Genomic DNA, 25,021 nt, shown 5'->3' with positions numbered 1-25,021 from the left:
CCCAGCCAACTGGCTTCTACTCATCAGCTCTCAAACTCAGCCTACCCTCCTCCTCCAATTCCCATTCCCATCCTGGTGGCAGACTCTCAGTAGCGTAGCTAGGGGGAAGCAGGGGGAGCAGCCGCTCCCCCATTGAGCACAAGTGGCGCCTTTTTAATTTTTACTCTGAACGGGGGGTGAGGGGGGACATAAAAAAAGGCACCACCCCCTGCGGCGCTAGTACTCACCGGGCGGCGCTCCGGGTCTTCGGTGGCGGGTCCTTCAGTGCCGCCGAAGGACCAGAGTGAGTGAAGGACCCACTGCTGAAGTGCCGCCGAAGACCCGGAGCGCCGCCCGGTGAGTACAAGCACCGCAGCGGGTGGCGCCTTTTTTTATGTCCGCCCCCACTGTTTGCACCACCTGGCTACGCCACTGCAGACTCTTGGGGCAAGTCACATAAATGGTCTCAGAAACTTAACATGGGCCAAACAACATTGTTTTGCAAGACTTGTTCCGAAAAATGACAAACTGTTTTGGGTGAATTTTTCCAAAAGTCAGCCTGGAGGAGATGCCACCGTGGAAAAGTTCAGCCCAAATGGTGAATTATCAGTGTACCCAAGGTCTTATAAGGGAAACAGTTGGGCAACCAGCGTAACAGGCAGTGCTACTAGCCCTCCCTCTATTTTTTTTTAAATAATACCTTCTCCAGAGATCATTTTGTTCTCTGCGAACAAGCAGATTCTGCTGCCCTAGCAAGTGTTCCTGCATGTGCTGTTCCCATGTGACTCTCAGGTAGCTGCCCTCAGACACTAGATGCCTTTGTAGGAAGGGTTCAACACAGGGTCTGCAGAGGCCTAGGCCTGGTCTGGGCACTGCACCACGCTGCGTAGCGGGCTATCGGACTGCAGTGGAGGCTTTGCTGCCTTTGGAGTGCCGGGGTGGGTGCGAAGGGTGAGTGTTGCTGCAAATAAAGGCTGTGCGTTACTACTGCTCCGTTAAACCTGTCTCCGTCCACTCGCGCCAGCGGCCTCCTCCCAGTCCCTGCGCTGCAGCCGTAGGATGGCCGGGAGCAGGCGCGCGACTCAGCAAACGCCCGGGGGTCGCGAGCCCGGGGGGGGGGGGGGAGTAACTCCATCCCAGACTCCGCCCAGCGCCTCCCTCCCTGGGGCGGGAGACCCCTTGGCTGATCCCGGGGGGCGGGGCTCGGGGCCTGACCGGGACCCGCTTCCCGAGGGTTCGGGTCCGCCCGGGAGCCCCCCCTGGGACAGCCCCCTGCCGCGCTCCGGGGAGACTCGCCCGGGCCCACGGGAGCTGAGCCGCACCCACGAACCTCCTCGGTCCGCCCAGGCTGAGGCGCCGGCACCGACGGCTCCGCCCGCGCGCTAGTCGCACCCCACCCACCCTGGGGCTGCCGGGCGCACGCGCGTCTGCGAGACCTTCCCAGCGCGTGACGCCAGTGAGGGCGGGGCTAACGAGGCGGGAACGTACCCTGGAGGGGAGGGGTTTGCCTGGGGGCGCAGTAGCGCGTGGGGAAGCTAAGCAGGGGCTGTTGGGTGTAGCCCTGTAATGGGTGACCTGGGCTATCGGGGCTCAAGGAGGCTGGAAATCAGGCCGGTTGTGCAGCCCCCGGCTGTAACTGCTCAGGGATTTAAGATTGAAACTCCCCTTTGCCGGGCTCTAAAAGAACCCACTCAACCCTGCAGAGAGGGGCATGGTTGTGTTGTTTCCCAGCTTAGCGTACACATCACTGGTGCTAGGGGGATTGTCACTAGCCACTAGGGTTACCATCCGTCCGTATTTCCCCGGACATGTCCGGCTTTTGCGTCTCTAAATAGCCGTCCGGGAGGAATTGGTAACAAGGTTAAAATGTCCGGGGTTTTTTTCTCCCTCGCCTCCCTCCCTTCCATGCAGAGTGTGGCTGCTGATTGGGCGGCTAGGCCGATTGACCCACTCCCATTGGCCTCCAGCATCCAGAGCCCTCCCCTGCTCCCCCCTCCCTCTCTCTGTAGTCCTCTGTAACACACAAACAGACCCACGTGGAGCCAGAATGGTAAGAGGAGTGGGGGGGGGCAGTCAGGGAGTGGGGGAGTGTTGGATGGGTCCCCAGCCTCCACCTGCCACCCCCCATCCGTGCATCCCCCCCTTGGTGGGTCCCCCCCCTCCCTGTCTGTCTCTCCCTTGTCTGCTGTGCTGGCTCTGGCAGTACATGCAGACAACTGCTGTCTGCTGCCCCCGGGTCCTAGTGCCCCCATCCACTAATGGGAAGACAGGCTGCCCTTACCCTGCCCTTCCACCCTAGCCCTGAGCCTCTCCAACACCCCAAACCCCCCAGCCCCAGCCCTCATCCCCACACACCCTAATCCTCTGCTCCATCCCTGAGCCCCCTCCTGCATCATGAACCCCTCATCCCCAGACCCACAGCCCTCACCCCTGCATCCCCTCCTATCCCCAAACTCCCTCCCAATCCCCCTCCCTCTTCCCACACACCCCCTCCTGCCCTCAAACTTCCTCCTAAAGCCTGCACCCCCTCCCTTTGCACCGCCTCTCACCCCCAAACTCCATCCCAGAGCCTGCACCCCTCACCCCCTCCTGCACACCCACCCCCTGCCCCAGCCCGGAGCCTGCACCCAGCACCCAAACTCTATCCCAGAACCTGCACCCCTCCTGCACCCTAATCCCCAGCCCAGGACCTGTACCCCAGACCTCCTCCCCCCACCCAACCCCCCTCCCAGAGCCTTAGGCAGGTGGGGTGGGGGGTTCTGGGCACCACCAAAATTTCTACAACCCTGCCACCCATGCGAGTGGATAAGGGTCAGGGCAGTCAGGGGACAGGTAGGGTCCTGGGGGGGGGGGGGGGCAGTTAGGGTAGGGGGTTCTCAGCAGGGGACAGTCAGGGGACAAGAAGCAGGGGGGGTTGGGGTTCTGAGGGGAGCAGTCAGGGGGTGGGAAGTGGGAGGGAGTGGATGGGGCGGGGCTAGGGCGGGACCTCCCCCCCCCCCCCAGTGTCCTCTTTTTTGTTTGTGGAAATATGGTAACCCTACTAGCCACAGCACGCAGGGGATTTGAGGTTGCATACCCCCTGGGAAGCTTTTGATGAAAATACCAATTGGTTAAGTGCTTTTGGTTCCATGGGGGTGAGGGAGGCTCCGGTGGCCCAGAGCCTCCAAGGATTTCAGTGGAAGTTAGGAGGGTTGTGGGTCTGGGCCTATGCCCGTGGTAGATCATTCTCACTGTCACTACACAACGAAGGCACAAGGGGCAGAGCCGTACGAAGAGTGAATATTGTAAAAGGAGCCTAAACTGCTAAGGCCCAATTTGTTTTACAATAACAGTTAAAAACAGGCCCAGGAGTGGACAGTCAAAGGAAATGCATGGAATTGAATGAAACACGTGGAATCGAGAGGCATGAGAGTGAGGATCAAGGCCCTGGGAATCATGGAATTTGAAGGCCAGAAGCAGGGGTGAAAGTGGGCTGGTACGGCATACCGGTAAGAAGTCGGTACCGGCCCGTACGCAGCGACGTTAAAGCGCTGCCGCGGCAGCACTTTTAGGAGGGTCCTTTGCGGTGGCAGCGTTTTAACGTTGCTGCCCCTTTTGCCGGCCCCCCGGACTGCCGACGGGGGCGGGGGGGGCAAAAGGGGCAGCTGCCCCGGGGCTGGCGATTTAAAGGGCCCAGGGATCCGTGCCGTTGCTGCTACTGCAGCAGTGGTCGGAGCCCCAGGTGGCACAGGCCAGGCAGTGCAAATGGGCTGGCTGGAGGAGGCTGACTCCCAGCTCCACCCCTTCTTCCTGAAGCCCCACCCCTTCCGGGGGCCCACTCCGGGCCCCCGTACCGGTAAGAATTTTATATTACTTTCACCCCTGCCAGAAGGGATCACTAGATCAAATAGTCTGACCTCCTGTATTTCACAGGCCAGCACCCAGACACTAACTAAACCCAACAACCGAAATCAGACCAATTATGGCCACCTGTCCAATTTGCATTCTTTTCATGTTATTTTGATTCCATGGTATCACCCCCGAAAACTCTACTTATGTAATGAACAATAATGGAGACAAAGGACACTCCTGTCTAGCAACTCTCCATAATACAAAGGGCCAAGAAAAATAAGTCACTTGAACTTTCACCAAAGGAATAAAGTAAAAGGTTTTATTAACTGTTTAAATTGTCCCAGAGCTCAAACTGAATGAGTACAAATGACAGATAGCCCCGTTTCCCTCTAGTGGCTTTTCCGCCTCTAATGATAGGGCAGACACTGGTTCATTAATTTCCTGTGAATCCCACAAGACATGTATTCATCTCCATAAGCCAACTGTAGTTGGTCTCCAGCATAAACCCACAGTGACCATCAGGTGTATAGTGAACACTCTGCTAGTGCATTAAGCCTAGACATCATCCTTTCTATTGCCTTTTATAAACTATATTGACCAGGAGTACTGCCCCAATAGTTTGTGCATTATTTAAATAAAATGGATTATTGCATTGGTGAATTGAATCAAAATTTCACTACTCTCAAGAGGAGCATATCTATCTGCTTATCTCTGTGCACTCATCACCATGGTATCCCAGCCAATGATTGCGTGTATGAGTGTCGGCGTGTATCTGACTCTAGGTGTGTTTAAATATGTGTTTGTCAGTGGTATTTGCAAATTCTAAAGACTTCTAGTAAATGGCCCCTCCATAACCATGCTTACCTTACTGGAGAGTCCTCATTTTTCTCTATAAAAAGGATTTGAAATTTTAAAAGTATTTGTTTTGGATTTCAACATCCTCTTGCAGTGTTTGCAGCCCAAACACTGCAGCACTCTGTTAGGGCATGAAAGCCACTAACTAAAACTGACTATTGAGTGAAATACAAAAATTGATCAAACAGCATAAACAGTGAAAAGTAAATGGTATTTTAAATGTTATTTCAGCATTAGTAACATTCAACATGGTTGGGAACATAGATCATGATTTGTTTAAAGGTTTTGCGGTGACTCGCTTGTGGAACATTAATCATAACTTTCCACAAGCGCAATAAAGCATTATCATTCTTGAGTTCTGACTTATATAAACACCGCATGGTCAACACAAAAAAATGAAAACTGGTCCAATAAATATGATCTGATGTTATTGATTATGTTATCATTGTATGATAGAATCTGGTAAACTCAGATTGCTAAATGTAGTGGAAAGATGACTCAGAATATTGGTAATGGGATCTGGAATCTTTCTATTGGTAATTTTATGGTCGCCCTCCATCCTCGTTCATCATCATGTTTACTACGGTTGGGCTGACTATTCCTTCCTAGTCTCACTAGGTACAACTCACTCCTGTGCAGAGAAACAGCACAAGGCCTGTGCACTGTTTATAGGGTGACCAGATGTCCCGATTTTATAGGGACTGTCCCGATATTTGGGGCTTTTTCTTATATAGGTGCCAATTGCCCCCCATTCCCGGTCCTGATTTTTCACACTTACTATCTGGTCACCCTAATTGTTTATATCCCATGGAAGCACTAAAGAATTTAAATGGGGCACAGGGCCTTGTGCTGGCCTTCTGCCCAGGGTGAATGTCACTCTCAGTCTTTTCCATAGCTCCATATTCATTATGAAAAATCATTCTGTTTGCTGTGCCTTGTACCTTTATTCTTCCATTATACAGATTAGGTGAGGAAACTTTTGGGAATTTCAGTTATGGATGAGCTCTTTTGTACCTCTTCTCTATCCCATGAAAGCATCCACCTAAATCCATGTGATAATGCACTGCTCTTCCCCATCTTAGGTGCTTTTGATCCAGGTTCTTACTAATTAAACAAGCCTGACAGCTGACCAATGGCAGGCAAAGCTAGGAGTCCACTGAGTGACTCTACATATTATATACATATTTTGTAAACACGGCCAGGTCTACACTACCACTCACTTTGGTATAACTTATGTCGCTCAAGGGTGTGAATAAGCCACTCCCCCCCCCGACCCACGAAAATTACATCCAACTAAGCGCCGGTGTGGACAGTGCTATATCGGCGGGAGAGCGTCTCCCGCCAACCTAGCTACCGCCTCTCATGGAAATGGATTTATCATGCCGATGGGAGAACAGAATGCACTACAGCGGTGCAACTGTGCCGATGTACCACTTCTGGTAGACTAGCCCTTAGTAACTACTGCCCAGCTCTCTTGCAGTGCTGACTTGTGAGCACAGCAGTCCTATAAAGAAGGTGTAAAATGTAAACAGCCCTGGAAATGGTCAGAAATGCCGCTTGTCCTGTGGTAGAAGGAGGATTTAAACCAAGTGAGACAAAATATAATTCATGTTTTGGGGGAAGTGCTGGCCAGGTCAGCCTTGCTTCAGATTGACCCAGGCTGCCGTAAAGGAAATTGGGAGCTGTGGAAGCACTGAGGCCCGGATCCTCAAAGGTAGTTAGTTGCCTTATTCCCAGTGGCAGTTATCCTGAGTTGGGCCTACACCACCACCCCGATGACCAGGGGTGTCCTGATGTCCTGAGTCATCGCTATTATTTACTATTCATATCTCAGGAATGCCAGGAGATTCCAGTCAAGCTCGGAGCCCATTGTGCTAGACACACAGGAAAATACAGCGCTTACAATTTAAGGAGCCCAATTAGATGTATTTCTAGCAAGCCCCCTCATCTCCCAGTTCAGAGGAATTTCCACAAGCTGAAGCTCGCATCATTTCCAATTCCTTATGGGAACTTTCCACCCCATTATCGTCATTCCTTTTACTCAGCTGAGTAAAGCAACCTGCTTGGATGTTAACCTCTTCTTTTCCCCAGAGCTCTCAACATTCATGCTGCTCCCAGAGTAGATTCAATTCCAGTAGCATTTTCCCACAAGACAGTATGCTCTGTTTTGGTTTCTCCCCTAGTGCAGTTTCTAGAGCCTGCCAATGACATCTCCTGGCTTCCCATCAACTTGAACTGCACTGAAGGGCTCAGTTTGCTTAGTGACTTCTGTGCTTCTGTGACGTGATGGTCCTGATCCTGCCCATTTTCAGAGCAAGGTGCAGGAAGCCACCTTTTCCCAAAGCCTTCCTTGAAGAATGGAGGCTGAAGAACAACGGGCGTCATCAGTGCCCCCAGAGAGTTGAGGGCGGGGAGGGAAATGGACAAAATAAGATGCAAAGGAAGGAATAGCCACCTAGAAGAGGAAAGGAGAAGGGGGGAGTTTATACAGACACATCCAAAGTGCCCTGGCTACTGCAGTGACAGGTGCATGAGCAATACAACAGAGGGCGGCTGCGTTTGTTAAAAGGCGATTCCCCTTCTCTCCTCCTCAGTTAGCAACCCCGCTCCCTGCTCCCCCGGGGCTGTGCACACCGCTCGGCCAGACCCATGATGTGACGCGGAGTTTTCCGGGGCGCTGGGTTCAGCGGGAGTTTTGCCAGAGGCAGGAGCGAGGTGTAGGGTCCCTGCGAAGCAGACGGGGGCAGGGTAAAGTCGGAGCGGCTCCTGCTTCTGCCCCGTCTCTTCTCCGCCCTCCCTCCCTTTGGCATCCCCCCTTCCTCTGTCCTCTCCCCCCCCACCCCACCGCATCCCTGCCCGGGGGGCTCTAGCCCCGGCCGGGTCCCTGGCTGGCAGGGGGTGGCCGTGCCCAGCGGCCCCGGGGCGGGGGCAGGACCAGCCGGGCCGGGAGGAGGAGCCGGGCAGTGGCTCCCGGCAGGAGCGCAGAGCTCAGTGCCCCGGGGAAGGGGCTGCCGGCGCCCGATGGCCCTCGCAGCGCAGGCGGCCGGGCTCAATGTCACCCGGCTGGACGGGGACTGGCAGGTGAGTGAGCGGGCGAGTCCCGGCCGGGGACCGCGGGTCGGGAGCCCCCAGGGAGCAGGGCCAGCTCCCGCGGCCCCGTCCGTTCTCCTCTCCCTAGCTAGCCACGGGATCTCACCATCTCCCCAGCCAGCCTCTGCCCCCATCCGCACACTGAGCGCTCCTGCTGTCTCGATCCAATCCGCCTCCCCCTCGGTCACCTCTTCGCTCCCTCTCTGTCCAGCTCTGGCTTCACCTCCGCTCTAGCAGAGCTTCCTCCTCTCTGCTCTCAATGATAGCCTATCCTTCTTCTTTCTCGTCCCTGAGCCTCTCTCCATCTTCTCCAGTCTTCCAGCTGCTCTCTCGGTCTCTATCCATTCAGCTAACCTCGCCTCTCCGCGATGCCCGGGCACCTCACATAACCTAAACTCTCAGTAAAGGGAACCTGCTTACGAGAAAGCTTGGGTAAATGCTGGCTCGCTCAGCTTTAACGTGGCTTGGAGTTTTCTCCTAGGCATCTCAGAGTTTGCCCTGCCCCGCGGTACGTATCTGTGATCGCGTTTAGACAACTATTTAGCCATTTTCATTACAGATAGAAAATGAGATCGCAGAGTACGTTTACAGCTGCACTTACCACCTGCATTTTTTTAATTCCCCCCAGGTTTACTCTGCTATAAAATGGATACAGTTTGTCATGGCCACTTTCAGGTACAGTATATTGTTTTAAACTTGTAAGCAAATGTCAGGAATGACAGTCTTCCCTGCAGATTGCTTGCAGGTTTAGTACTCCCTTTAAAAATCTCTTGCATTGGAACTCAAGAAAGTAATGTGTTATTCATGATTGTTTTCTTATTAATAAGGGTCTAAAAAGAGACTAGCAACCCAATATACACCGATCAAGTGAAACAAGATCCAAACCAACCCGCTCTTTATTTTCTCAGTGTTATAGGTTCCAGCTCCATTATTGCCTATGCTGTCTTTCAAAATGTAGTGAGATCCCCCGAGGTAAGGATTCTGCCTTTCAGTTTTTCAGTTTGAATGTTTGTTACCCTGAGGATAAATCATATTTTATGTAACAAAACAGATGTGTGGGCATGAGTTTTCCACTAGGAAGGCTTCGAATTTTTAGGCACATTCTCTTTTTATTATTAACAGAGTAAACCAACGGTTTAATGCTGCGGGGCAGATGAATAAACAAGTCATGGGCATGTTTTGCTGTAATTATATACTGCTTCGTGAAGTGCATATGCCTTCAGTGTTTTTTAATCCTTCCCCATTACATGTATGTAAGTTAAATTGTGCCCATGTGGTCTGAGTCAAGAACTCCTTAGTTCCAATCTTGCTCTGACACTGCTCTCCCTGGGCCTTGGGACAGTCACTTCACCTCTCAGACTGAGTGTTCCAGTCTGTTAAATGGAAACAAGAATAAAACGACTTCACCAGATGGAGGAAAAGGGGTTGTGAAGATTAACAGCTTATAGATGCACCGCAAAGGTTATAAGGGCTGAGTATTATTGAGTCAAATTCTGCATTCAGATATCCACATTCAACTCCCGTTGACTTTAGTGGGGACCATGCAACTATGTTTGAGAGCACAAATTGACCAAATATAATTACATGTAAAGCTATAAGCATTATCCTAACTGCAGCTGAACAAATGATTCACAACAAATAATTTTTTCATTGAATTTCATCTCTTTTTCTGGTGATTAGCAGAAACCCTTAGATTTATTCATGATTCCAAAAGATGCATTAAATTAAGGCTTAGCATTTCTCCCAAATATGAATGGCCCCCAAGTATTTACTGCAAATATTTGAGATTCACATGGTTGATTATGTATGTCACATGGTGTCTCTTTTCCCTGACTGGATGAGTGGAACTAACCAATAAAATGTAAATAGCAAATGTTCCAATCAGAAATAATTTAAAATTCACTTACAATCAAAATGTTTGAATAACATTTGCTTTTCACAAGACTGTGCACTAATAAGACTCAAGAACTTCAGTGTTTATGGAAAGGTGAGGGAGGCTGAATACACCCCTACCCCGATATAACGCTGTCCTCGGGAGCCAAAAAATCATACCGCCTTATAGGTGAAACTGCGTTATATCGAACTTGCTTTGATCCGCTGGAGCGCGCAGCCCGCCCCCCGGAGCGCTGCTTTACCACGTTATATCCAAATTCGTGTTATATTGGGTCGCGTTATATCGGGGTAGAGGTGTAGTAATTTTCTGTCATAAATTAGGTGAGCAGTACTTCTAAACTTGTATTCTGTTATAATTATATCAAAGTTTCTATTTCTGTATCTTCCTTAGCTCCAAAGCATGTCAAGTGTTATGGGACCCACACACCCAAAACTCCCATGGAACACAGTGTGTGTGGGCCAAGGAGTCCATTGCAAACTTAGAGGACTTATTCTGACAAAATGGGGGACTTTTATCCACAGAGAGAAGACAGGGCCTCAGTGTTTAAGATCTCATAGAAAGAGCCCACCCAATACACAGAGTAAACTGCCTGGAACTCCATTGATTTACCTTGGAAGAATGAGGGCTGGGTCACCCCTGCTAGGATTTGAAGAAGTGGCTCTAGGGAGCCCAGGTATTTCAACCCGGATGTCTAGAGGTGATTAGACCATCCCATCTGTGCCAGAAAGTGTCTTATTTCAAGAACTGTGATGGAGCTAGTTTGGTTACATAAGAACACAGCACTGGTAACTGTGTCTTAGGCTTTGAGACTTGCATTCTGCCTAGAGAGGTAGTTGATTCCTGACGCTTCAGAGGAAGCTGAGTACTCCCACTCCTACTCACGCCCACCATGCACCTGACCAGTTATGCAACTCTGTCAATGAAGGGCATAGGCTGAATCCTTCCTGATGCGTGCTATGATCAGATTATTCCGATTCATGATATTTAAAGAGTAACATTTTTAAAAGAAAGGTTTATTTCCCAGTTATTGAGAAGTATGGGAATCATAGATACTTATCTTTCCACACTAGAACTTGCAGCTAAATGCCTAATTGTTGAAACATATTTTCTGGATCTACAGAATCCAGAAAACTCTCAGCATTAACTAAACCATGTTTAAAGGCATGACATGTTAACGAAAGGATTTCCCATTTTGTGATAAAGAAAAAACAGTGTGACTCAAAAATATAAACAGGGTCTAACCCTGGAGCACTTCTGGATGCACCATTGAAGATACAAGGATTTCTTATGCAAGCAGATGTGCTTCAAAGAGTCCCCAGCCCAGTCTGAACATATGTAATAACGGCTACGCATTTTGTGCAGCTAACCAGCAGTTCTAAACCATTACATTGCTTTACATTCCCTTCCTCCAATTTATAAACAATTTGGCTTTTCTTTCTGAAAGAACTGGCTTGCCTTTCACTTTAACAACAGTGTTACCTACTTCTCCAACTTCCTTATATATGTCTGTACCTAAATAATCCACTAGATAAACAGTTGGGTTTCGCTACACTTGCACAGACCTGCGTCACTTGTTCACTCATTACAATTTGTCATCTACCTTCTTCCAGGGTTGTTTGTTTTTAATATACTCATAGTAACAACCATGCAGAGAATTCTAGTCTGCTGTATACCCACTGCTTGGTTCTGCATGGAGAAATGTGTGCAAGTGTTTTAAAAAATGTTTTAAGAGGGATTAATAAATACAATGAACCTGATGATGGAAACTAGCTCAAGATATTTAGTTAGCAATAAAAGGCTTGATTCACTGATTTACTGGGGTGACAGGTAATGTATGGTGCTAATAAAAATAAAGATCTTGAGATAGACGTTTGGTTTCTCAGACACTGTATAAAATGGAGGTGCTTAAGTGCCCCCTGAAGGAAAAATCTGCCCTAGAAAGAGCTTAAACAGAATCCACGCCCACTCTCTATCTGTAACTACAGAGTAAGGACAAAACAACTTGCTGGCAGATTTTTATTGTTGCTGAACTAACTAAATCAACAAGCCATTACTCTTCATCTCTCAGGAAAGAGAAAAGTTCAAGCAAATATTTTGATAATGCACATTTATTTTTCATTAAAGGATAATGTCTGGTCAAATTCAGCCCACAATGTAGGTTCTATAAAATAAATAATGTTTCCCAAAGCTAAGACCTATATAAATGTTTACATGTTTTGTTTAGTTTTAAAAATTCCTATAGAAAAAAAGGCAAAATTTTTCACTCCTGGATGCTGAAAGTTAGGCACTGAAATCCACATTTAGACACCTAGATAACTGGCCTGGTTTTCAGAGTGGCTGACCACCCACAGCTCCCACTGTCAATGAAAACGTGGTCATCATTTTAAACAAGTAAATCTTTTCCTGCAGTGTTTACAACTCAAATGCAGTGGTCTTGTGCCAGTGCATGAGAACTTGAAATTGGCTAGAAACTGACCACAAGCTAACTAAAGTGGTATTCCATTTTCCAAGCTGTGCTATGTACTAGGGAAACAGACACACCCATAGACAGAAAAATGTAGGATTTTCCAAAATACTTCAGCATTTGTCACCACGGATGTTATAATAACACAGCAAAGGAAATCTATTTTATTAAATCATAGGATTTTGAATCTTCAGAGCCAGATTTGGTGCAGCTCTCAGATTCTTGGGCAGTTGCTAACGTGGCCCTAGCCCATGATCATTAAATCTTGGTACTTCTGGTGTAAACGTCTCCCGAGTGCACAAATCAGTCCAGTTTCCTTGTGTAGGAGTAGCAGCATTCTTAGGCTGGCTTGGCATGAAAGTATATCAGGAAAAGGAGGGTGAAAATTAAACCCTTGTTGTAGCTGACCACTGTGGGACTATGTACAATATTCACCAAGCCAAATGATCAATTCAACTTTTCTAGGTGCGCCCTCTGTTCTACCTGAGCTTCTCTGACCTGTTTCTGGGGATGTGCTGGCTCATTGGGGCTCTTCTCTCTACCACACCAACCACAAATCAAGATGTTGTCTGCTATAATCTTCAAACAACTGGTCAGGTGAGTAACTCTGCGTTATCAGCTTGTGATGTGAGGTTGCTTTGCACAGAACTATGTCATGAGCTGGTCTAGCGGTTAGAGCACAGGACTGGGAGTTAGGCGGCCCTGGGCTCTGATCCTGGCTCTGACACTGACTTGCTGATTGACCTTAATAGGTAAGATCTCTGTGTCTTATCTGTAAAATAAGGATAATTGTACAGACCTACCTTACAAAGGTAAAGTCTATTAGAGACAGAGTGTAACTTTAGGGTTGCTATGGGGAGTGTTCAGTTGTCTATGTTAAATGAGTTGGTCTCGTCTCTTGTTGAGCAGGTACCCAAGGCTATCTCTGTGACTAATGTACTGCTGTATTTCCACACTCCTCCTTCCTGTAAAAGAACAAACAAATTCTGGTATTCCCATTGGGACCAGCCCTGTAACTCTTACTCCCATGAGTAGCCCCCATGGGATCCGCTCCTGTAACCCGTATACCAATAGTCTCCCAAGCAGTCCCATTGGATTACTCGGTCTGTGGGCTGCTGGGCTCATGGTAAGCTCAGCCTGATGCCCTGAAGGTCAGCTGTGTGTCCTGTTCTGTGCTGAATTCATGTGCAGGGGCCTCAGTGAAGTGGAATCATTTTCCTGACAGTTCTTTTTGTCTCGTTGGGTTGCCGCTGCATCATTAGGGTTCCTCCTGTCAGAGTCGATTTGTAGACGTCTGAAGCACGGCAGGTAATGACTGCAGGGAGAGGAAATGTGTGAGGGGCTGCAAGCGGGACACTGTGGCAGTAGCAAAAGCTCAGTGCAGAAACCCATTACCCTCCAATGGCTATAGGGCTTTGGAATGCCTTGTGCTGGAAGGAGGGGAGAGTATTTAGGAAGCTATTTGCATTTAGGACTTTGGGGCTATTTAAAAGCAGGCCAAATTGAAGATGAACTGTATTCTGGGCCGAAGGAGCTTAGCTGGGAAATACAGTGAAGCCTCTTAGCATGACAAACCCTGCCTCTGCCTTCATGGCCAGGGAAGTCCCCAGATGCAGAGGAGCTGATGTGCTTCCACTCCATGATGCGGGGGGGATGCAAAGATTTGGGTAGCTGCACATGGGGTGCTCACGCCTATGTGCCAGAGACCCCATTCTATGGGAGCCACCAGCACACTGGATTTGGGGCTGGGGAAGGGGAAGGACTGGTTGATCTGTCACTTCATAGATCCAAGGCCATTCACCCAGTGGAGAGGGAGGATGCTGGTTGTGAAGGCCACTGTACTCGACAGGCAGGAGTGGTGGTCATGAAGTTCTTCATTGCCTGGGATTGATAAATCCTTCCTCTCTGCCCCCTGAGGAGCTCCCAGTTCACAGCCTGGCTTGCATCAGCATTAAGCCAAAGAATTTCACATACAATAACTAAGTCTCACACTGGCCCAGGAATCTCTACATTGTGTGCCAATTCCATCAGTAATTGATGGAAATCAATTTACCCATCACTCCAATGTGGTGGAATATGGCAGCTGGTTCACAGCACATAGCCATGCATGGCCACAGCGGTAAGGTGAGAAGTGAAGAGGACTGATATCCCATTGAAACTACAGGCAGAATTTAGAGAGGCAGCTTTTAATTACTTGAACTTCAGCTTGGCCAAGGCTCAGCTATTACCACCACTGCTCTTACAGGTAATGTCATGGGCTCTCTGGCCACAAGCAGCCAGGAGCTTTATGTCTAATTTGGAATATTGACTCAAGTTTAAAAAAACAACCTACAAAGACTGAAAACTCTAAAGCTACTGTTTTGTCATCCCCAGCAGTGTCCATTCGAGTGAGGTCCCCCTCTGGGCGTGCACCCTCGAACAGGACAAGGCAATGTACCGAAGAGCACACTGTAGGGAGCAGTGTTACGTTGGCCCCTGGGGTGGTGGAGAAAATTACCTAATAGGTTTTCTCTTCTTTAATTCCTATATTGCAGTCCAGACTTGAATCAGGTTTGTTCTGGTGCGTAGGCCACACATTTTCCATGTAGGCTACCAGGAAACCTCCCACCCCACTCCGTCAAGCCGAGCTGGAAATGGCTTTTTGCATGTTGTAGAGAGGGCAGGACGGTAACTTAATGTACAGCAGGTGAGAGCGCTCACATTGTTTCGTATTTGGTTGTCGGGTTACTGTGGCATAGTTTTGCATCGTTTTTTTTTAAACGTCCGTACACATGGGTAATTCCTATTACTCATGACACCAAGTACTGTACTTAGGTAGCAGCTATTCCACTTGGAGCTTATCTCTGATCTCTCTACCTCCTCTTATGCTGCTGTAAAAACAATGATATACATTCACCTTGAGCCTGGAGGTAAGGAACAAAAGGTTTGTATGCAATTCGGCCATTAGGGAAGGCATGGCGACGACCCCTCGCCAATGAGGATATAGTCTACTTGGGGGTTATACAAGGATAATGAGCTGGGGCAGAGAAGTGACTATATGGGAAGATTCACTAGGCGTGTGGCTGCAGGGAGCTTGCAGGACAGAAGTCACTTCACAGGCCACATATGCAAGTTTGCCATCGGAACACTATCATGAGGCCATGTTTCTTATTGGTCAGACATGGCTCAAAGAGGTCAGGGGATTAGGTTGTCATGGCACATACTTCTCCGGGGAGTGACAAAGTCTGCCATTTGTCTGGTTCTGTTTACTCCAGACTACTTTGGGAAAGGTTGGAATGCATGTTGGCCTGGCGTCAGAGCGCGGTATTGCGTCACAGGAGATGCGGGTTTGGCAATGACTTCAGAGACGCCTCCCTTCTTGGCCAAAGTGCAGTGAAGGAGACTGTGTGCTCGAGGCAATGCTCTGTCACCACTGCATTCCGGGGATGGCACACTCTGCCTCCTTGGTTTGTGGCAAAGCAGCTTGGGGGCATCTGCAAGAGGTTGGAGGAAACAGAGCCTAAAAGGGTAGCTGCAAAATGAGGGAACTTGACGTTCCTTTGGAGCATAAAGTCTTGGCCACTGCTGGAGGCAGGACACTGGACTCCACGGACCTGCAAGGTACAGCGTGTCCTGTGTCCCTATGAGAGAGACCCATCAGCACCTGCCTTTGTCCCAACCTGAGATAAGTGAGCTCCTGCTGAGATGTTTATGCTACCGCTGCCAGCTCCTGAATGCAGTGAGTGTGAGTGAATCCATTAGCCTGATCTCTCATGGTTACCCAAGTACATATAGCCAGTGAAGGGGACTACAGGGGACTCATTAGCCCCTTAGACTGTTCCCAGGTAAGGACAAAGGCAGTCCCTCTCTGATGTGAGGGTGCTAGGTCTGGCAGATCCAACTCGCACTCTGGCAAGATCCTTTTCTGCTATTTACTCTAGGACAGAATTAAAACAACTTGAGTGCTTACCATAGCAACCCCTGCCTCACTTGGGTCTTGTGATAAGATACAGGGCAGGGAGGAGGCAGGATGAGAACTCAGGCAGGTGTGAGACAGGTTGAGCAGCACCTCAGCAGGCCACACGTGAGCTGTAAACTAATTAAATGAATAAACCTCCCCCCTTCCCTGTCCTGGGCTCAAGAAACTCACAGATGCTGCATTTCATAGACGTGCAGCAAATAACAATGACATTCCTTCTGTCAGAATGTTCCTTTGGGCACTGATTAATGTTTGTAAAGTGCCACGAGGGGCTGGAGATGGGCAAGAGACTGTTATTTATTAGTGTTCTTAGATTAAGTGCAAAGGGAAAGCAGTGCAAGGTCCCGTCTGCTGCCCCACCATGTGACACGGAGGGACGACCTCAAGAGGAAAGAAGGCAGTTTAGACTGCCTGGCGCATTCAGTCTTTGGCATCTCTGCTGAGAACCAGGAGCTCAATTAGTGCCAGTTGTGGTGGTGGTTTGTGCTGTGTGGGCACTATAGCCAGACGGAGACCGCACACACTTCATCATATCAACCACTGAACCGTTGTCAGATGGTAACAACATTTTCAGTCATGACTAACCTGTACTGGATTATTCATTTTTCAGTGGTACTCATCATTCTGAGGCCCTGACCCTCAAATGTGTTTAGCCACTCAACTCCCGTGGATTTCAGTGGGAGATAGGTGCTTAAATACCTTTGAGGTTTTAGGCCTGAGCTCCTCAAACAGTAATAGTTTTCCCTCACAACATTCCATGAGATAGAGACGTATTATCCCCATTGTCCCTGTTTATGTTTTCAGGCAAAGACAAGCATCATAATTCCACTCAGCTTTACCAGTGGGGCCCATAGAATTTCTACTACTTTCTTAAATGGAAGACAATACAAATCATGGCTCCTTTCCTCAAATGCAGGGCCAAGTTCATCCCTGGCATAACTCCACTGCAGTCCGTGGAGTTACAATTGGGGTCAATGGATGATTCACCAGAGATGAGTTTGGCCCAGGCTTTTTGTTTTATTTCCTCTTCCTTGACAATTTCCTCCACTTCAGTCCCCAGCACTTAGCTGAACAAATGAAATTAAAAAGTGACATATTTTCTCCTCTGCTGTCCCTTTCCGGTCGTAACTCTTGATTCCATGCTACAAAACACAGAGAGGATGACATGCTGTAATTACGCACTTCATCTACAGTTTCCCCAATTAAATTCTAATGACCTAATAACATTCTGGTAGATTCCACTCTGTTTGGCTCGCACAATGGAAAATCGCAAAATGATTATAAGTAGCGACTGAAGAGGGATAAACAAAGGGCTCCTGCTTTCTCCTACGCTCCAGCTTTATTTCTGTATGCCAGGCTCTGATGGGGACCATGGCCTTAGGCCTGCAGGATTATCCCCAGGGCCAGAAGCTGAAGATAGAAAGCTGGGAGAGCAGGGCTGTTTTCGTGGTTCTACCAATGACTCAATGAGAGGCCTTGGCTAAGAGTGTGCGCCTTAGCGCCCTCATCTGTACGATGGGGGTAATAACATTTACCTAGCTCTCGGGGGCTGGGAGGCAGATAAGAAGTCAAATGAGTTATGTTTGGCAGAGTGCTTTGAGAGCCTCCCATGGAAGGCACCGAGAAGGGCAATGGTTCCTTATTAAAAATCCTATCATGAGCCGGAGAGTCATTGCAACATACTTTACTGCAAAGCAATCGTCACTTCTCCTGACCTTCTTAGCAATGGCTAAGAACACTGGTGGCCTCAGTGAGTATGTCTACACAGCAAATCAAAAACCATGGCTGGCCCATGCCCGCTGACTCTGGTTCGTGGGGCTCAGGCTGCGGGGCTGTTTTATTGCGGTGTAGACTTCCAGGTTCAGGCTGGATCCCGAGCTCTGGGGCCCTGCCACCCCATAGGGTCCTAGAGCCTGGGCCACAGTCCAAGCTTAGACATCTACACAGCAATGAAACAGCCCTAAATCCAGAGCCCCACACGCCTGAGTCGACTGGGCCAGCTGTGGGTGACTAGTTGCCGTGTAGACATATCCAGTGAAGCAAGAAACCCAGTGTCTCTTACCTCATCAGTAGTCTCCCATGATGAGGTGACATGAAGATTGCCAATGGGTGACACCAGGATTGACACTGAGTCCTTTTCACCTCAGTCAAGCAGGAGGTAGCCAATCCAGATGAAGGATTTTCTCATCCAGTTCCTCCTCCCACTCTGCCATGCATGCTCATGCTTCCCTAGTTGAGAACTTCCAGGAAAAAAAATGGTGGTTCGCCTACACTAGCTAGACACCCAGTCACTTGTCTGAACCTGGTTGCCACTGGGGTGTCCTGAATGGGCACCCATCCAGACATTGCCATGATGTCACAGCAAACAATGTAAGAGAAATTTCTTTTTCCAGTTGCCCAGAACTTCCTCAAACAAATTCTTTTTGTGTTCAGATTTTCTATGCTTGGTCTCAGTCCAAAGGTGATTCTCAGAGCTGGCGGGGCAGGAAAACACCTCAGACCAAATAGCTCTAGATTTCTTATTTCTCTCGCGCACATTCTCCATTGCTGCTGTCTTCCTTAAATGCACTCTGGTTTGTTATTCTCACCAATTCAAGGGAAGCTGACAGTGTGGCCAGATCAGCATAATGGAAGCAAATTTAGCCGCAGAGTCTGTGTTGTCTCCTGAGAGAGACAGCACAGAGGGCACAGCCTAGGGGGATGAGGACCAAGATAGCTTTAAGCCATCTTTGGACCGTCTCAATTTTGGACTGCTGTGGGGGTCAGACTGGTCCCTGACGTAAGCGCTGGGGGCTGCTCTAATTTAAGGCAGCGTTCCCACAGTTGCCTATGAGCTGTGTCATGGTGCTGGATGCTATGGGCATGCTCCCTTCTGATCCCAGCTCCATCCCCAGCCATATTTGCCGATTCCATGGGTGCTCCGGGGCTGGAGCACCCACAGAAAAAATATGGTGGGTGTTCAGCATGATCAGTTGTTCAGCTGTGTTCAGAAGGTGCTGGGGGGAGGGGGAGGAGCAGGAGAAGGAAGAGGCGGGGTGAGGGCTTGGGGGAAGGGGTGGAGTGGGGGCAGGGTGGGAAGAGGCGAGGCCTGGGGAAGAGTGGGGTCGAACACCCCCTGGGAACGGAGGAAGTTGATGTCTATGCCCCCAGCTTAGCCCCTTCGCTGGGGCCTGTGAAGGAGGCAGTGCTGGGTTGCCTACTTCAGCCCTGTGCTGCTCCAGGAAATTCTCCCCCAGCCGTTTGTGTCTCCTTTACTGCCGTTGGAGCAGCATACGAGTTCAGGAGACGGGCCAGAATCAGCCTCTTAATTTTTGGCATGTCCTGATTTCTGTATCTAGCTCGCCAGGCATTTCTGCCATGCTCAGCAGTATGATAGCTGAGTACCTATTGAGTGCTTTTATATTTCACCTTGAACTCTCTCAGGTCTCGTTTTTATAGCTTGTCCAGTGTAGTTTTGTCACGTGCTCTGGGTTCATTGGAGATGAAAGGAGCTAAGCTGCTATAGAAAGCGCAAATGATTACTGATGGAATAAAATACGGCCTGTTTTTATTTTTCAGATCTTTTATGTAGCCTCTTTTCTGTACACTGTCAACTATACCTGGCATCTGTACGTGGATTTAAAGGTGAAATACAATCAGAACCTGTACAGCATGTCCCCTCTGGTGAGTGCCATCTTGGCAGTTTTTCATATTATTATATGTTAAGAACTAACACTGTGCTCGGTGCTGTACAAGCATAAACATAACGGCAATTCTCGCCATAAGGAGCTCACAATCTAAGGCCCTGATCCTGCAGCTGATTCTGTGTGGGTTGGTGCCTGTGCCCATGCAGAGCCATTGAAGTCAACAGGGGCTACTCGTAGATCTGCTTTTGTGTTCTGATTGTAGGCCTAGGCCTGAAAGTCCAAAACAGAGAAGACAAGTTGCACAGTAAGTCTCAGGAGGAAAGAATAACTGGGAGGGCCAGATCTCTTAAAGTCAGTGGACCTCCACTATTGACACCACCTGAGCATCTGGCCCTGAGTGGTTTATTATTGTCACTAACCCACTTCTGGTGGACATTGCAGAAGAAACAAATCTCAAGGAGGGATTTGCAAGAAAAGGATGTGGCTTGACAAGCCAGAATTGTGGGGAGGCAGTCCGGGCATGAGCAGCATGGAAAAAGGCTCAAAGATGGACCTTAGTGCCTTTGTGTTTCAGTTTCCACAGCTCTAAAATGGGGATAATACTTACTGAGTATCTCACAGGAGTGTGGTCAAGCTCCATTCATGAATGTCTGTGAAGTGCTTTAAGAGTGTCAGGTGAGCGGTGCGATGGAAGTGAGCTGGCATTTAAAGTACTATTCATACTTGGAGCAGGACAGATTAGCTCTGTGGAGAAGGGGTCCCTACTATCGTCATTAGCCTTTAAAAATGGCTCTTCAAGATCAAGTGTAATCTTTGGGAGCGAAGGAACAAGGACGCAGTCCTCAGAAAAACACACTTTGAGTACAGGCTAAACAAACACTTCACACACCCTGTGACCAAACTCAATCTTTTCAGAGCAGTTTCCTTGTTGGTCACACCTGACTAAACTCTGAGCAGCTTCTATCTCTCTGAGAATTCCTCTTGACGTATTGCTGCAGAACAACAGGCTCTTTATACACGTATACAGCTCATCCCAATGAACACACTGGCTAAATTTCTGCATATCATTCCTCTTCCCAATCGAGACGTCACAAAGACGTCACCCTGCACATCATAGAGTTAAATTTCTCAGATGGCTCCCGTTCTGCATGTCTGTTGGGGAGCAGCAGACTTGACAGATTAAAATGCACTTTTGAGAACTTCCATTCTTAGATTTTAGATCAGCTCCCGAGGGCGATATTTTCCTTTCTTCACTAGTCCCTACTTTCAGATCCACATTTCTTTTCAGATTTTTTATTTCTAATAATGAGCCGCCCAAACTCTGGGGTGTGTGAAACTTAGTTCTGAGTGTTGTGACTTGAGACCATCTCTAGTCCTTCTGTGCTTAGCTGTCACATCTCTCTTTATTTCAGATTTAGGGCTCAATCCACGTGGACAACTCTGACCTCACTAATACTAATAAACCATCTTAACCTAAGGGCCTCTTTTGCCTAAAAACCCCAAGAGCTCCATCTTGTCCCTTCTTCCCTGTCTACATGCATCTGGAAAAGACAGACTCAGAGGATGTGACATATCCAGCGCACAATCTGGACTGATGAACAGCTGTGTCACCTCAGCTCTCTGACCTGGGGTGCCTTTTGCACTACTTTGCTGTGGTAGCTACCACTCCTGGTCTGCTCACACGGCCTCCAGGATGTAAATTATTCCCAGTGATATTGTGAGTGCTGCAGCCAGCCACTCTTGATTTACAGTGCAGAGCGATGCAAGTGAATTCCCAGTCCCAGGCTTTCCCCAGAAATGTACGTCTGGTAGTGCCCAGCTCCCTCCTGGACATTATTAATAGAAAATGATATGCACAAACCCTGTTATCCCAAATGGAGTTTCCCAAACACTTCAGTTCAAACACACTGGTTTAAATAAAACAGTAAAACAAGTTTATTAACAGCAAAAAGAGAGATTTTTAAGTGAATACAAGTAATGAGGCATAAAAGTCAGAATTGGTTACAGGAAAAATAAAAGTGAAACGCAGCTAATGCCTAACTTAACAAATAAGAATGAATTCAAAGCGAAGTCTCCCCCAGCACACGTTTCAGCAGTCCTACTGGCTGAACTTCCTTCAGTCAGGATCCCTCCCCCAGTCCAATGCTGCTTCCTTTGTTCGTCGGCTGGTGTGGATGCCCTGGGCAGAGAGAAAGGGAGACACCATTTGACCTTTTTACACCTGGCTGAGGCGTCATCTTGTCCTTTGTCTCTGGGGAGCTGGTTTGGCTGCTTTCTTAGTAACACCGTACAGTGAAATCCTATAACTTTACATACAGTGTGCCACGCATACTTTATCAGGACAATATTGGCCAGCAAGTTACGAGTTTTCCAGTAATACCTCACAGGGCACACTTGCACAAATATAATTATAATAGGGTGCAAGGGGTGAATACAGGGGTACAGACAGTCACACCTCCCCCCTAACAAAGCTGCAAGAGGGTTAGCCCCTGGAGGCAGCAGGTCAGGGGCATCTTTCCTGGACAGGGCATCTGCCACCATGTTTTCCTTAACCTTTATATGCACAATTTCCATATCAAATTCTTGCTGTATAAGGCTTCAGCGTAGATGCTTGGAATTTGAGCCTTTAGTTTTGTTTAACCAGATTAATAGTGAATAATCTGTTAGGACCCTGAACTTTCTGTTAAAAAAGATAGGGCCTTAATTGCTTGACTGCCCACAGTATGGCATAGCATTCCTTTTCTAAGACAGAATAATTCTGCTCAGTGGGTGTCAATTTTTTGCTTAAGAAGGCAACTGGGTGCTTCTTATTCTTCCGTTTACATCAGCACAGCACCTAGACCAGTGGTCACCAACAGGTCGATTGTGATCTCCAGCGGCAGTGCAGTGTGGCTGCCTAAGGCTACCCTGCCCCCCACACCGCTCCCAGAAGTGGCCACTGCAGCCCCGTGGCCCCAGGGGTGTGGGGGGAAAGGGGTCGCCCCCCGCATGCGCTGCTCCTGCCTGCAAGCACCGCACCTGCAGCTCCCATTGGCTGGGAGAGCTGTGGGGGCGGTGCTTGCAGAGAGGGGCAGCGCGTGGAGCCACATGCCCCCCGCTCTCCCCATCCCAAGGACCTCAGGGGTGTGTTGGCCCCCTCCGGGAGTGGTGTGGGGGCGGGGTAGGCAGGGAGCCTGCCTTAGCCTCGCTGCACCCATTGCCGACCGGGAGCCACTGGAGGTAAGTGCTGCCCCATGGGAGGCTGCACCCCAACCCCCATCTCTGAGCCCCCTTCCGGAGCCATTACCCCATACCCCCTCCTGCACCCCAAGCCCTGAATCCCCTCCCAGAACCAGCACCCCATATGCCCTCCTACACCCCAACACTCTGCCCCAGCCCGGAGTCCCCTCTTGCACCTAAACTCCCTCCTAGAGCTTGCACCCCAGCAAGCAGGTGCTTGGGGCGGCCAATGGAGAGAAGCGGCATGTCCGGCTCTTCTGCGGCTCCCTCTGGGAGCAAAGGACCCGCCGCCGAATTGCCGCCGAAGACTGAAGTGGCGGCGGTAGAGCAGATCGCGATCGCGGCTTTTTCCCCCCCACACACACTTTTTTTCTTTTTGCTGCTTGGGGCGGCAAAAATCCTGGAGCTGGCCCTGACCCCAACCCCCTGCCCCAGGCTCAGCCCAGAGCTCCCTCTCAAACTGCGAACCCCTCAGCCCCTCCCAAACCCCAACCCCTTGCCCCAGCCCAGTGAAAGTGAATGAGGGTAGGGGAGAGTGAGCAATGGAGATGGGGGGGATGGAGTGAGCAGGACAGGGCTTTGGGGAAAGGGCGGGGCCTCAGGGAAGGGGTGGGGTAGATCCTGAGTTGTCCTTAGATTCAAAAAGTGATCTTGGACGTAAAAAAGTCGGAGACCACTGACCTAGACAAATGCCTAATGCATCTGCACATGGTTCAAACATTTTGTCAAAATCTGGACTAGCTAGAACAGACTTTTCAGACCAGCTTTTCTTTACCTTATCAAATCCTTCCTGGCATGCCTTCGTCCAAATGACCTTGTTGGGTTTAGTCTTTTTACATAGATCAGTGCTTGCAGATACAAAGTCATTGAACCTGCACACAAACCTTCTGTAATAGTTTACTAGACCTATGAAAGATTGGCCCTGTTTCTTGGTAGAGACACAGGGCCTATTTACAATGGCTTCAACTTTTAAGGGATCCGGATATTTGACCTCCCTTTTCCCAGCATCTCAAAAAAGGGACTTTGGCTGCTCCAATTTTACACGTGGAGGCTTTTATGGGTAGGCCTGCCTCTTTGAGTTTTGACAGCACAATTTCCAAGTGTTTTTTGTGATCAGCCCAAGGGTTGCTAAACTGCGGTGTTATCCAGCTATGCCCTTGCAAAGTTCTGTAAACCGTTTAACACATGGTTGATCAGCCTCAGACAGGTGGTTCCAGCATTAATTGAACCAAACGGTAACATTGTGAACTCATAGACTCCTATATCAGTGATGAAAGCAGATTTTTTTTCTGTGCATCCGTATCTAAAGGAATCTGCCAATAATCATGAGTCAGCTATTTAGCTTTGCTTAAAATGTCCAGCATATCATCAGTTCTAGGCGTGGGATATTCATCCGGTACTGTGACCGCATTGTTACAGTGCTGCTTTTCTTAAGGAGGAAGATCACAGGTGATGCTCAAGAGCTGTCAGACTCTTTAATTACTCTTAGGTCTAACATGCTTTATATTTCTGCACAACTTTGTTCTTGCATCTTGCCAGTGGCCCTATAGGGTCTGCTGCGAGGTGGCTGTGGTCCTTCGGTGATGATCTTGTGAGTTAGCAAGTGTGTCTTCCCTGGCTTGTTAGAAAACACTTCTTTTTGTTTTTCAGCACTGCCAACACCTCTGCCTTTTCAACTGGTGTTAATGCACTGCAGATATCAATGCTTTCCAGATCTGAGTCAGTTTGGCAGTCAGTCATCAGATTAATGAGGTTGCCTCAGTTTCCCCTACTCTGCAGCAGATCATGTTTACCATGGCTTCCATATTGTGATAGGCTTTAAGTCTGTTTACATGTACTAGTTGTAGGACAGCATCACCATGAGGCTTTTTAACATATGAATCTTCATTTACCACTTCTGTCACCTCAAAGGGTCCTTCCCAAGAATTTTGCATTTTGTACTTTTTCACAAGACTTAATACCAACACAAAGTCTCCTATATCAAAGGAGTGTTTACAAGTATTTTTATCATAACACACTTTTTGTTGGATTGCCTGTCGTTGAGGTTAGTTTGAATAATACTCATCACGCCTTTTAACTCCTTTCTGAGCCTTTGTACATATTCA

General features: G+C 48.7%; 1 protein-coding gene across 9 annotated transcripts in view; it reads left to right on the top strand.

Moving 5' to 3' along the window:
• Positions 1-1,840: 1,840 nt before the first annotated feature.
• The window catches only part of TMEM116 (transmembrane protein 116), a 34,628-nt gene continuing 11,447 nt past the window's right edge, over positions 1,841-25,021 (top strand). Inside the window, exons 1-5 of one of the 9 annotated variants that reach the window (XM_065568791.1) lie at positions 1,841-2,029; positions 8,384-8,430; positions 8,664-8,727; positions 12,579-12,710; positions 19,630-19,734. In XM_065568791.1, coding sequence (XP_065424863.1) covers positions 2,027-2,029; positions 8,384-8,430; positions 8,664-8,727; positions 12,579-12,710; positions 19,630-19,734 — 351 coding nt within the window. In that variant the 5' untranslated portion in view covers positions 1,841-2,026. Of the gene's footprint in view, positions 2,030-3,444; positions 3,468-7,089; positions 7,192-7,406; positions 7,747-8,069; positions 8,264-8,383; positions 8,431-8,663; positions 8,728-12,578; positions 12,711-19,629; positions 19,735-20,395; positions 22,917-25,021 lie in introns of those variants that run through there. The other 8 variants (XM_024101478.3, XM_042852444.2, XM_005298589.4 and 5 more) reach the window with 8 other exon arrangements.

This window comes from Chrysemys picta, chromosome 15 (assembly GCF_011386835.1).
Source record: "Chrysemys picta bellii isolate R12L10 chromosome 15, ASM1138683v2, whole genome shotgun sequence".
NCBI classification, from domain to species: domain Eukaryota; kingdom Metazoa; phylum Chordata; order Testudines; family Emydidae; genus Chrysemys; species Chrysemys picta.
This window is presented reverse-complemented; position numbering and strand designations above follow the sequence as displayed.